The sequence below is a fragment of the Astatotilapia calliptera genome, chromosome 9 (genome assembly GCF_900246225.1).
Source record: "Astatotilapia calliptera chromosome 9, fAstCal1.2, whole genome shotgun sequence".
NCBI classification, from domain to species: Eukaryota; Metazoa; Chordata; class Actinopteri; order Cichliformes; family Cichlidae; genus Astatotilapia; species Astatotilapia calliptera.
The window spans coordinates 10,986,611-10,999,742 of NC_039310.1; the positions used below are offsets into that span (position 1 = coordinate 10,986,611).

The 13,132-nt window shown below is 42.3% G+C and overlaps 1 protein-coding gene and 1 long non-coding RNA gene across 2 annotated transcripts; one reads left to right on the plus strand and one right to left on the minus strand.

Annotated features, from left to right (window-relative positions):
* Positions 1-1,377: 1,377 nt before the first annotated feature.
* Positions 1,378-1,958, plus strand: LOC113028792 (uncharacterized). The gene is made up of 3 exons (XR_003273280.1): positions 1,378-1,550; positions 1,748-1,759; positions 1,908-1,958. It is a non-coding gene; the product is annotated as an uncharacterized LOC113028792 (long non-coding RNA).
* LOC113028790 (myosin-6-like) lies at positions 1,872-12,900 on the minus strand. Its single transcript, XM_026179242.1, has 39 exons — positions 12,883-12,900; positions 12,757-12,798; positions 12,295-12,506; positions 12,034-12,177; positions 11,777-11,933; positions 11,658-11,685; positions 11,451-11,556; positions 11,280-11,372; positions 11,006-11,069; positions 10,709-10,807; positions 10,405-10,508; positions 10,173-10,311; positions 9,967-10,085; positions 9,717-9,866; positions 9,450-9,620; positions 9,063-9,372; positions 8,898-8,974; positions 8,608-8,813; positions 8,139-8,262; positions 7,912-8,048; positions 7,570-7,825; positions 7,241-7,483; positions 6,699-6,875; positions 6,467-6,612; positions 6,284-6,374; positions 5,803-6,192; positions 5,036-5,162; positions 4,820-4,938; positions 4,541-4,737; positions 4,261-4,444; positions 4,011-4,176; positions 3,797-3,921; positions 3,377-3,685; positions 3,071-3,274; positions 2,700-2,996; positions 2,504-2,608; positions 2,318-2,413; positions 2,098-2,232; positions 1,872-1,992 (listed from the first exon to the last, which is right to left on the minus strand). The coding sequence occupies exons 3-39, from the start codon at positions 12,496-12,498 to the stop codon at positions 1,978-1,980; spliced, it is 5,814 nt and encodes a 1,937-aa protein (XP_026035027.1). The 5' UTR covers positions 12,499-12,506; positions 12,757-12,798; positions 12,883-12,900; the 3' UTR covers positions 1,872-1,977.
* Positions 12,901-13,132: the final 232 nt, after the last annotated feature.

Below are 13,132 nucleotides of genomic sequence, written 5' to 3' on the forward strand. Positions count from 1 at the left end.
TGGTATGACAAAAGATTTGGTTGTGAATTCCAGTCTGTAGGGAACGTCAGTGATCAAATCAATCACAGCGCTTTGGTGGATGCTAATTTCTTAAAATAATGTGTGCTCTAGGTGGGGCTGTTCAACGGTCGCACATTGTTCAAGCGGGTGTTTCCTTTTGTTGTCAACACACTGTGTGTTGATCATTAGATAAAACATCCATTAGAGTTCTTGCTGGCAGTGTACTTGTATCCCAGACTTCCTCTCCCATGCATGTCGAATTTTTCCCGGAGAGACTCTCACTAAGATGCCACAATCTGCTTTGTGTTATTAGCCATGACATCACCAGGGAAGGGCATGGCTGCTTCACGTCGTGTGTCATACTCTTCAGAGCAGTTGAATGTGGTTTTCCATCTTATGTCTTAAAAGGGGAAAGTGTAAAAAGGAGGTGAAACAACAGCCTCGCCCAGAGCAAAGTCAGGCCTAGAACTCTCTGATAAAGACACAGATAGGAGTCTAACTGATAAAGTTTAAATTAGTATTAAAGTGCTGAATCAGGCTGTTGCACATGGGAGTGTACCGGAGGAAGTGTAATTGTACACCAAAGGTGTAAAGGGTCAGTATCTACAGCAATCAATGTTTTCGTTTTTTTAGATGTTCAGTACAGGGGGCTGTATTTATATTGGACTTCCTTAGCCTCACAGACCACACAAAGACTTTTAGACTGACTATGGAAAGAGAGCACCCCAAGGAAGCCCACACAGAGCTCACCACTGCACCACCATTATGAAGTTTACGCCCCCAATGTAGGCCCGCATGAAAGTCTGGGATCTGCAATGGAAAAATGGAGATCTGAGTCACTGTAGGCATCTCGACACTCAGAGTGCCTGCCGGCTGTTTGGTATGAGAGCTGCAGATCACACGTGAGAGCAGTATTAGGTTGCACCTGACAATAAACAAACATGTTTTGGTCTCTTTAATATGAAGCTCCAGCATGGACGCAGCCATGTTGGCATCAAACAGGAGAATGTTTTGTTACTGCAGGTGCAGCTATTCAGCAGAGGTTAACAAACGAGAAGGACTGCTTTGGAAACGGTTTCAGTTACAATAATGTTTTTTCTTCTATTGTTTTCTTTATGAGATTATGTTGTAAGGTAGGTAACCTTTATATCATGTAATTAATACATTTACTTTGACCCTATTATATCATCAATATTGTAACCCTCATGACAAGCAGTCTGTTTTTGAAGTATTTCCACTCATTGTTTTTTCTGTTTTACTTGGATTCAGGTAGAATTTAAGATTTATTCACAAATTCACCCTAAACTTTGTAGTTTAGAAAATTTAGAGAGGAAAAAAAATGTTTTACTTCATTTCCTCCTTCAGTATCATGGAGAAATGAGTCCATGTTATTTGGCTATCCAGTGGTGATTATGTGCTCTTCATTTCATGCACTGCTTTATGTGCGAGACTGCAGCGCCCTCTGGGGGAGTCATCTGTTACTGTTAGAAAGAAATGCCATGAAGTCGTAAGATAAGCATGGCCGTTATCGTGCTATAGTTGGATCACAGGTGAGCAAAGACACGCTTTAGTTTATGAGCAGAATAAACTTGAGGTTCAAAGTTCAAGTTCATCCAGAGACTTAATATTTAAATCTTCACTGCCGATGCATAACTAAAAAGAAGTTTATTCGATTTCTTTTTATTGGTCGTGTCTGACTAGCTGTGCTGTTTTTACAAGTCTGCACTCTTATTTTCTTATATTTCAGAAACATCCAAAGGTTTGTGGAGGCTCGAAGACTAACTCAGTTGTCGTTTCACGGTTGTGTTACTGTGGTGGAGGTTTTGCATGCTTTTAACTGTATTATACAAATACACAGCAGAGAATAGTGGTGCATTCAGAACTCGTTTATTCTTTATTGCACTCAGGCTACATGGACAATAAGAGCTACAGCACTACATTTTAACTGCAGCCATGAAAACCCGGTGAGTGGTGGGTTTACTCTTCTCCTTTCTGTAAAGACAGAAACGATGATCACATTTTAAAGTGTTTTCTGTTTGTTTTCAAAAGAATTACAGCTTTTTAAATAAAATGTTGGACCTATTTTGCATGACTGACCTTAGCTCCGGAGTCACGGCTCTTCGCTCTCAGCTTGTTGACCTGAGACTCTGCTATGTCGGCCCGCTCCCCTGCTTCCTCCAGCTCGTGCTGCAACTTGCGCAGCTTGCTAAGGTTTGCATTGGACTGCTCCTCCTGAAAATGAAGACAGGAGTATGTAACTCCAGTGGAGGCTCATCCATGAATATTCCATAAATAAAGCTTCTATAATTTTGCTTACAGCCTCCTCTGCAGCCCTCTTGTAGGATTTCACTTTCAGCTGCAGTTTATCCACCAGGTCCTGCAGGCGGTTCAGATTCTTCTTGTCCTCCTCAGTCTGTTAAATCATTACACAGGACGTGCTGCTCATTATACCAGAACCTTTATTTATTTTTTGCATCACAGAGGAACAGAGCCTGGAGTTTACCTGGTAGGTCAACTCTTTGATGCGCCGCTCATACTTCCGGATGCCCTTCACAGAGTCGCTGCTTTTCCTTTGCTCAATTTCCAACTCATTTTCCAGCTCTCTCACCTGGAAAAGAAGCCATCAATTTATCCTTTGTAAGACTGTTAAAGTCACCAACTCCTCTATTTTACAGCACTCCAAGTTCTGAAACATTTACCCTGGACTCCAGCTTCTGGACCTGCTTCTTTCCACCTTTCATAGCTATCTGCTCGGCCTCATCCAGGCGGTGCTGCAGATCTTTGATGGTTTGCTCCATGTTTTTCTTCATACGCTCCAGGTGGGCACTGGTGTCTTGCTCCTTCTTCAGCTCCTCCGCCATCATGGCAGCATCAGTAACGGCCTTCTTTGCCTTCTCCTCAGCATTTCTGCATTCCTGCACAGCCTCCTCCACCTCATTCTGAAGCTGAGCTGTGTCACTCTCCAGCTTCTTCTTTTGGTTCAAGAGGCTGGTGTTCTGCCGGGAGAATCAGGCAGCTTTAGCACGCAATATTATCTTGCAGGATAGCGTTTGCAGTGTTGCAGACATACCTGCGAGTGCAGCAGCTGAACTCGCTCGCTGACATCCAGCAGCTCCTGCTCGGCCAGCTTCCGACCCCGTTCGGTCTGCTCCACCAAAGCCCTCAGCTCATCGAGCTCAGCCTGCATCAGGTTGTTACGTCTCTCCACGATGGCAATGTTCTCCTTCAGGTCATCATTGGCACGGAGAGCTTCATCCAGCTGCAGCTGTGAGTCCTGTCGTGATAGAATTTAAAATGATAACATTTTCCAAAAATGTATCTCAGGCTTTATCTTGTTTCTCGGTTTAAAAATGCAAGTAAGTAACTGAAGCATCACCTTCAGGTGAGCGTGGACTCCCTTGAGCTGCTTCTGAGCCTCTGCTGCCTGCCTGTTAGCCTGGCTCAGTTGGATCTCCATCTCATTTAGATCCCCCTCCATCTTCTTCTTTAGTCTAAGAGCCTCGTTTCTGCTGCGAATCTCAGCCTCCAGCGAGCTCTGCAGAGTGTCCGTCACCCTCTGATGGTTTCGCTTGGCCTGCTCCATCTCCTCGTCCTTCTCCGTCAGCTTGCGCTCCATGTCAGCTTTCATTTGATTGAACTCCAGCTGAGCTCGAAGGATCTTACCCTCTTCATGCTCAAGGGTACCCTGTCGGAAATAGTAGATGATGGTCTCTCTCTCATAGCATTCGGAGTGAGAAAATTTAAGAAAGGCAATAAAGCTCATCCATAAAGTCATATTTAAAAAAGAAAAAATCACCTCAGCTTCCTCCAGAGCAGTGTGTATCTCTGCCTTCTCTTGCTCCAGCTGTTTGCGGATCTTCTCCAGCTCATGGATGTTTTTTCCTCCCTCACCAAGTTGCTCAGTCAGGTCAGAAATTTCCTCTGTAGAGCAAAGATTCATTTAGTGGTACCATTTACTCTGTCCACTGCCACGTGAAAGGATAAATCGTGTTCAAATGATATCTTCCAACCTTGGAGATTCTTGTTTTCTCGTTTCATGGTCTCCAGATGTTCCAGAGCCTCTTCATAGGAGTTCTTCAATTTGAAGAGTTCAGTGCTGAGAGAACGAGCATCCTTCTGGGCACCTTCCAGCTCAGCTTGAGACTCCTCATACTTCTGCTTCCACTCAGCAAGGACCTGAGTGAATACCACAAAAAGTAGTTCATTTTATATGTTCAATTTTTAGTGGCATGCTAGTTTTTCTTTCTCGTGTGATGTTACCTTGTCAAAGTTTCTTTGCTTCTTGTCCAGAGCAGCAGCAGCAGCATTAGATCTCTCCACATCCACCATCAGATCCTCGATTTCACCCTGAAGCCTGTGTTTGGTTTTCTCCAGGGAGGAGCATTTTGCATTAGCAGCTTCCACAGCTTCCTCAGCATCCTGTAACCGTTGAGCTAGCTTTTTCCTAATAACAAACATACAACAGAAGTTTCAGATCATCACAGATAAGATGGATAAGATACTAATAAGATATCACAGGGAATTCATACTGAGTCCTTACTTTGCTTCTTCCAGCTCCTCTGTCCTTTGGATGGCATCAGTTTCATACTTGGTTCTCCACTGAGCCACCTCAGAGTTGGCCTTGGACATGCTGCGTTGGAGCTCAGCTTTGGCTTCCTGCTCTTCCTCAAACTGCTCCCTCAGCAAATCACAGTCATGGCGAGCAGACTGCACTGCATGGGCAAGTGCATTCTTGGCCTAGGATCAAGCAGTAGTAAGTCAAGTCATTTTGCCAGTAGATATTTAGTTTTGTATTTAAAAAGAAACAGTTCTTGAATACCTTGACTTCCTCCTCCAGCTGCCTCTTGAGGTCTTCAATCTGCTGGGTATATGAGAGCTTCGCTCTGGTCAGCTGGGACACCAAAGAGTTCTTCTCCTCCAGCTGCCTGGTGAGCTCACCTGCAAAATGAGGGTTTATTTTAGTTTTTTTCTCTCACTCCTATCCCCATTGTTCCGAATGTAATGGTGCTCTAGCAACTTGGACCTCTTTAGTTACCATTTTCAGTTTGAAACTTTGCTTTTTGCATTGTGAAGTCATTGATGGAACGTTGGGCCTCCTCTGATTTTGTCTTGTATTCGCTCACTTGATCCTCCAGAGTGCGACACATTTTCTCCAGGTTGCTCTGAGTGAAAGGATTTCCATATTAGAATGTAAGCTGTTATATCAACATGTACCATTATACCACGAATCACATTAGGAAAGCTATTGTTTCCTTATTTACACCAGTAAGATTGTCAGCAAGTTAGAGCTAAACCCAAGACAGTTAGCCTAGCTTAGCATTAAAACTGTAAGCTGGTAAACTTAGCATAACAATGTGCTGAATTACACACTGATCACAGAAGGCTAATGGGCCTGTAATGACAATGTAAGCATGCTAACTTGTTAAGAAAAAAGTTTTACTATATAAGTTTGGTTTGTCACCGCAATAATCACAACTGAAGAAAAAATACAGAGGCTAAGGGAACTGGTGTCAGTTTTGGAGGGAGACTGTTTAAACACCATCTTAAACAGCCATCATAAACCAAAGTACTGAACATGTCAATATGGGTTGACCTGCTTATGCTTATGCAATCAGTGTATAAACACTCTTATGTAACTTAAGTCACTAATATTAATATTGAAAATGCTCATCACACTGATATAAGAGTGATTTTGATCTTTAGGGGTTACATTTAGTAAGACAAATTAAATTTTTACAAAAAAAGACAGCAAAAAATGTAAAACATTGTCAAAAAACCATTTGTTTGCTTTGGACATCTTACTTTAGCTTTGGCAAGCTGCTCCATGTTGGAGACGACGTCATCCAGCTCCAGTTTGAGCTCGCTCTTCTCTTTCTCCAGCTTCTGCTTGACTCTTTGCAAGTTGTCGATCTGCTCACCCAGATCAGCCACGCTGTCGGCATTCTTCTTTCTCAGTGCGGCAGCAGTGGCTTCATGGTGCAGAGTGGCCTCCTCAAGGTCCCTGCGCATCTTCTGGAACTCGGCCTCCCTCTTCTTGTTCACCTCGATCTGGGCAGCGGTGGCTCCTCCAGCCTCCTCCAGCCTTTCGCTGATCTCCTCCAGCTCCCTGGCCAAGTCAGCCCTCTGTTTCTCCACCTTGGCCCGGGCAGCTCGCTCTGCCTCCAGTTCTTCCTCTAGCTCCTCAATGCGGGCCTTGATTGAATTTACCAGATTCATTAAAAAAATTAATATAGGACTCACAAAATAAAGACAAAATAAGACATAAATAAAAACCCGCTGTTACCTGTAACTCCTTCAGTTTCTTCTGGAGCTGAGCACTCATTGCCTGCTCATCCTCAATTTTACTGAGATGCTGACTAATTTCAAAATCCTTCCTACATTCAATGACAGTGTTTTAGAATTAGTAAGCAGCTTTTTTTTTGTCAAACAGTGGGTTATTTCTGTGATTTTTAAAGTGTAGTGTTACTTTTTGAGTTTTTCCTCTAGCTGCTGCTTGTCATTCTCCAGATCCATTATGTTTTCTTGGGTTAGCTTCAGGTCCCCTTCCAGTTTTCTCTTGGCTCTTTCTAAATCCATCCTCACCTTCTTCTCTTGTTCCAATGATCCTTCAAGCTGAAGGGCAAAAGAGTTACTCCATAATCTCATTGCAAGAATTTGACAGCTTATCTCAGTGAAATATCTGCGTTTAATAGGCTTACGTCATCGACTTGCTGCTCCAGCTTGACTTTGGCCTTGGTCAGAGAGTTGACTTTGTCTTCCTCACTCTGCAAGTCATCCAGCGTTTGCTGGTGGGCCTCCTGAAGAGCTTTCTTCTCTTTGGTCAGCTTAGCAATGATTTCATCCAAAGCTGCCATTTCTTCAGTCAGATTTTTCACCTTAGAATAAGATCACAGAAAGAGTATTTACTCTGGTACATGGAGACGTTTTTCACCACACAAAAAACTCTTTTAAACGCCAATGAATGATTTGTAGTCCATCCATGATAACAATAATCTGTGGACATTGACGTGACAATTCCACCTCATAGCTGAAGACAATCAGTATCAGCATTCATTCAAATATGTGTTTATGGCAACCGGATCACAGTCCAGTGATACTCGCTATCAAATCCAAACTATTTTAGTTTTAGAATAAAGAACAGTTAGTCTGAGACTCTATAACACTGAGCTAAAGGGTGGTAAAATACTCATCATTATAAGTCGTTTTATATTTTGTGAACATGATTGGATGTGTTTCATACCTTGTTCTCAGTGGCATGCTTTTCCTTTTCCACTTTAGCCAGAGTCAGCTCTAAATCATCAATGTCCTTCTTAAGCTCTGAACACTCATCCTCCAGCTTCCTTTTCTTAGCAGTTAGCTCTGCATTCATCTCCTCTTCATCCTCGAGTCTCTCTGTCAGCTCTTTGACTTTAGCCTCAAGCTGAATCTTGCTCTTAATCAGACCCTCACAGCGCTCCTCAGCATCTGAAAGATTGTCTTGCTCCTAAATGCAAGAAATTAAACAGTATTGTTAATTATTACAGTTATGTATCACGTCCACGTACGTTTTAGATGACTAATGTATCTTACAGATTGGACTTGGAGCTGTAAGTCATTCTTCTCTTGGAGAAGGGTGACCATTTTTTCCTCCAGCTCCTTCTTGCGGGCTTCAGATTTGGCATATGCCTCTTTGAGCTTTGTAAACTCCTCTTTCATGTTTGCCATCTCCTTCTCAGTCTCAGCTGATTTCAGCAGAGGTTTAATCTTAAAGAACATCTTCATCCAGGGCCAATTTTTGACGCCCATGAAGGCACGAATGTTCCACTGGATCACGAGTAAGGCATCCCTGTGGGATGTATCAGACAGTTCAAGTTCATTTTTATCTTAATGTAATGTTATCTTCATGTTAAATATGAAGACTTTGGCACCAACCTGCGCTCAACAATTTTCTGGAACTCAATCCTGGCGAGCAGTCCTCTGGATCTTGCTTGAATTCCAGTAATGATGAGAGCGAGGCGATCATCTCTCATCTCTTCAAGAACACCAAGCAGACCAGCTTTGAAGAACACCTGATAGTGACAGAGTGGTTTTCATTGTTTTTTTACTGCACAGAAAAAAAGTTCAGCCTTTTCTTTGTTAATATAGCTGGCGAAACAAACCTTCGTGTGCCCCAGCTTGTACTGCTCGTGATCAATATCCAATGACCCCAGAAGTTTTTCTGAGGCTTTTTTGTTGTCAATGAACTGCCCTTCAGGAATAGCACTGGGGTTCAAGATGCGATATCTGAAACGATACAGCCATAGCATTATTACAATAACTGAATGAAGTGGAAAAAAAATAAAGAAGAATAACAATAGGAAGGCAAACAACCCAAAGTGTGGGGTTACAATGTGTTTCCCAGCATTTGCCAGCAGCGCCAGAGAACAGGATTTCTGAAAGTTAGTGTTTTTGTCTAAAAGCCCCTTGAGAAGGGAAACTACAATGTTGCAAACAATTGCTAAAAGCAACCAATAGGGAAAACGTGTCAACCTTAAGCTGCCAGGGGAAAAACGTTTAAGGACTAGAAATATATGAAAACCTTCTATCGCTGCTATTGTACGAAAGAACAACAGATGATGTTTTTCTTGCCTTTGTTTGAAGTCTCCATACTGAATCCTGTTGGGAAATCCCTTCCTGCAGATCCTGATCCCTTCCAGCACACCGTTACAGCGTAGCTGGTGCATGACCAGAGGATTCTCCATCGCCCCAGGAGTCTTGGTCTCATTGGGGATGATGCAGCGCACAAAATGAGGGTGAGTTGACCTGAGGTTGGTCATGAGTTTATTCAGATTCTCCTGTAAAAGTAAGAAGGAAATCATCAGTAGGTCCGCACTGTAGGCTAAACCTACAAAACCTTCCCAACTTTAGGCATTTTTTACCCTGTGCAGCGCAGACACAGTCTGGAAGGAAGAACCTTTCTTCTTTCCTCCCTTTCCCTTGCCTCCTCCATCTTGGGCTGCATGGAGTTACAAGTTATATAAATATCACTGTGATTTTCTTAAATAATGGAAAATTTACAGAGCAAAAAACCCAAAAGTGCTTACTGGACTCTGCACCCGCATACCCCATGAACAGCATTGAGAGTAACTTCAGAGTGGACTTCTGATAGAGTCCAACCACGGTCTCATTGAGCGGGTCCTTGTTCTTCTCCAGCCAGTTAGTGATGTTGTAGTCAACAGTACCAGCATAGTGGATGAGAGAGAAATGAGCCTCTGCTTTTCCTTTAATAACTCTGGGCTTCTGGAAGTTGGGACTTTTACCCAGATGGTTGTCATACAACTTGGCTTTGAATGTCGAATCTGAAGCTTTGGGGAACATGCACTCCTCTTCAAGGATGGACATGATGCCCATGGGCTTTAATAAAGGATGGATAAGATGTTAGACTATTATACACAAAAGCTGTCAAAATGACCAAGTTTGAACACACCAACCTTTTCAATGAGTTCAATGCAGGCTGCCAAGTCCATGCCAAAGTCAATGAACTCCCAAACGATGCCCTCTTTCTTGTACTCTTCTTGCTCCAGTACAAACATGTGATGGTTGAAGAACTGCTGCAGCTTCTCATTGGTGTAGTTGATGCAAAGCTGCTCGAAGGTGTTGAACTAAAAAAGTGAGAGTCAGATTTCATATACATTATACAGGAAGGACATTTTTCCATAAATATTGTGTAAGATGTCCTTAAACCCTTTAACACTCACATCAAAGATCTCAAATCCAGCAATATCAAGCACACCAATGAAGTACTGACGAGGTTGTTTGGTATCCAGAGATTGATTGATTCTCACCACCATCCACAAGAACATTTTCTCGTACACTGACTTGGCCAGAGCACCGATAGAGTAGTACACCTTAAAAAAAGAAAACATGAAAGCAATGAAATCAAAGTTTAAATTTGTTGTATTCTTTAAGTACTCACAGAACTGTGAGGTTCCTTTTATTTCATCTCACCTGCTGCACACTTTGACCTTTGGTGACCCACTCGTTGCCTACTTTAACTCTTGGGTGGCACAGCCCCTTGATGAGGTCAGCAGAGTTTAGGCCCATAAGATATGCCGCTTTGTCGACATCTGTAAACGGATGTTGTATTAAAGCATTATTTTCTGTAGTTATACTGTTATATAGTTACACTGCTGAGGTTTTATTTCTGTTCTGACCCTCAGTGCCATCAGGCTCCGCTTGTTCTTCTCGCTGCTTCTGTTTGAATTTCATGTTTCCATAATGCATGATGGCACCGGTCAGCTTGTAAATGCCATTCTTCTCCTCTTGGGTGAAGCCCAGGACATCAAAAGCTTCCTAAAACAAGAAAATTGCATTTCCGTTTGTTATTGCTGAATATGTATATAGATTTGAGGATTTGTATTTTCCATTGTGCTCTGTTTCACTCACATCAGTAGCCATCAGCTCTTCAGAATCATTGATAGAAGCTACGGTTGTTTCTCCTTGGGAGATGTAGGCGTAGTCATAGGGGTTGTTGGTGATCAACAGCATTTCTGCCAGAGAAAAGAAAGATTGCAATCTATGTGACTACGTTCTGCTTTATTCTGGTATGGACAGTGGATAAAAAGACAGGAATTACACATAGAATACACGGGTAGTTTGCAGTGGGAAAATACAGCCATGCTATTGGATCTGATCCTGACCACTTGGATTTTGGATCACCCTTCTACCCAGCCTATTATTCAGCACTCACCCAGCAGCTCTGGTTTCTGCTGGGACAGAATCTGGTAGAAGATGTGATAGTCCCGCTCAGCCTTGAGCTGATAGGTGACACGAGACTTCTCCAGCAAATCTATAAAAGAAAAAAAATGTAAAGGTAGAACAGTAATTGAATGCCACTTTGTTGAAACCTACAGGAAATCTCATCAAAATAGGAAACTAGAAAACAAAGTTAATGTAATTAAGTAGAACACATAGTGTGCTCTAAACACAGCACCATGCAAATCTTGAAAAAATTATTTGGATTATGATGATGTCACAGCATACTCACATGTCTCAATGTCAGCAGAAGACAATTTTCCACTGACTCCGAAGTGGATTCGAATAAATTTACCCTGTGAGGATATGTAGGATTGAACCCAGTGAGGACAGTGAAGAATGAAGAGGCTATCCAGGATTTTGTAAAGCCTGCCTGAAATGTTCACTTAACTCACTGTTGGTGTTTTGTACTCTGTACTTAAATGTGTTGACATTTGTTAGCATAAAGAATGAAAGTGGAGCTGGCATGAACTGTAGAGCAGTTCCCTCAAAACAAGTGAACTCACAAATCTGGAGGAGTTGTCATTCCTGATGGTCTTGGCATTTCCAAACGCCTCCAGAGCAGGATTGGCCTGGATGATCTGATCCTCCAGGGTGCCCTGCAGATGTAAAGCATAGAAAGTTTTAGTCATCTAAACTGTATTTATAACGCTTTCAAAATATCACATCACACCGACCTTTTTCTCCTGTTTTTCATCCTTCTTGCCAGAAACCGCTGCAATGCTGGCAAAGTACTGGATGACTCTCTTGGTGTTCACAGTCTTTCCTGCACCAGATTCTCCACTGGGGATAAAAACCAGTGAGCTTGTGAGACATCTCTGTAACAGCTTAAACACAGTCTTGATAATAAAAAAAAAAAGATCTGGTTATCGGGACTGACTTACGTGATAAGGATTGACTGGTTTTCTCTGTCTGCAAGATTTATGAGAATAAATGTTAGAAGTTATCTTTTTAAATGTCTCAGAGAGACCGTTACAAAGTCCTGTATACAAGGTGAACATACCAGCAAGCATATACTGGTAGGCATTGTCAGAGATGGAGTAGATGTGAGGAGGAGCTTCACTCCTCTTCTTTCCTCTGTAGGCAGCGACCACCGACTTATCGTACACTGGCAGCCACTTGTAGGGGTTGACAGTTACACAGAACAGTCCTGAGTAGGTCTGTGGAAGAAGATTTACGCAAGTTTTATTTGGTTTCTTTTAGATTAAGCTACAGATTCCATGCTATGCAGATATCTCCGGGCTTGTGGTTACTACTCACGTAGATCATCCACGCTGCGTAACGCTCTTTGAGGTTAAACAGCACAGCAGGTTCATGGAGGAAGGTGAACATCGCCATGTCCTCAATCTTATCGAACTTTGGCGGGTTCTGAGGATGGATATCTGCCTCCTTATGGGTGACGGTCTAAAAGGGTTTAACAAAAAGCTTAAATCAAACTGTAAAACCCGTCAGGGGTGTAAGTTCATAATCTCAACTAATGTTTCAGTTTTTATTCAGCTGGTGTAAATATGACACACTAACCTTTCCAAACTCAGTTTCAACGGTAACTTTGTCACCGTCCCTGCTCATGACTGAGGCTTTGACGTACTCCACCTCGGGGTCGGGTACAAAACAAAACTTTTTCATGTCGAAAGGTCTGGTCTGAGCTTCCAAACGCTCCTTCTCCGACTTTCTCAGGAAGGAAGCTGCCGACCCAAACTCCGCCATGATGGCGTCACTTGACATCCTGAAAGCTGCGAGGCAAGAGTGTGGGTTTAAAAGCGTGTTGGTTACATCTTTCTTGGATGGTATTGGGAGAATTTGTAAGCTGATTTAATTGTAATGTATTTCTGCAAATAGTTTAAAGGTAATAATTAGTAATTATATCATAAAAATGTTGTTAACTAAGAACTACGACCACAAGCTACAGTAGTACAGACATAAATGTCATTCTGAGTCTAGTATAACTTTGTTTTGAAACAGGAAAAGCATGGAGCTGTTTACCTGTTTTCTCTTCCTTTCCCTTGATGAAAGTTTACTGGGTCTCTAGAAATACAAGACGACAAAAGGAAATGCATTTTCAGTACATGTCCTTATAGTTATGTTATTATAAAATGTGTGTATGCTTACCTGTAGATGGTGTGATTCTGTCCATTCTCCCGTCTCTCTGACCTCCTCTTTTTATACATCCAGGAGGCAGTGCCTCAGCACACAGCCGCCCTAAAAGGCATGATGCCAGAACACAAAGGGATCAAAAAAGAAACACCTGTATTTGGAGATAAAGGTGTGGACAAATATAGCCATCGGCTATTGTAGCCGAAGCTTAATTAGCTTGTCCTCTATCAGCATCTGTTTTAGTTCTGTCCTTCAATTGTGAGAA

Coding starts and splice junctions, on each gene's coding strand:
- LOC113028790 (XM_026179242.1), bottom strand. CDS start 12,498: ATGTCAAGTGACGCCATCATGGCGGAGTTTGGGTCGGCAGCTTCCTTC. Junction 4,445..4,540: donor GAGGAGCTGGAAGAAGCAAA/GTAAGGACTCAG, acceptor GTTTGTTATTAG/GAAAAAGCTAGCTCAACGGT. Junction 3,922..4,010: donor AGAAAACAAGAATCTCCAAG/GTTGGAAGATAT, acceptor TTTGCTCTACAG/AGGAAATTTCTGACCTGACT.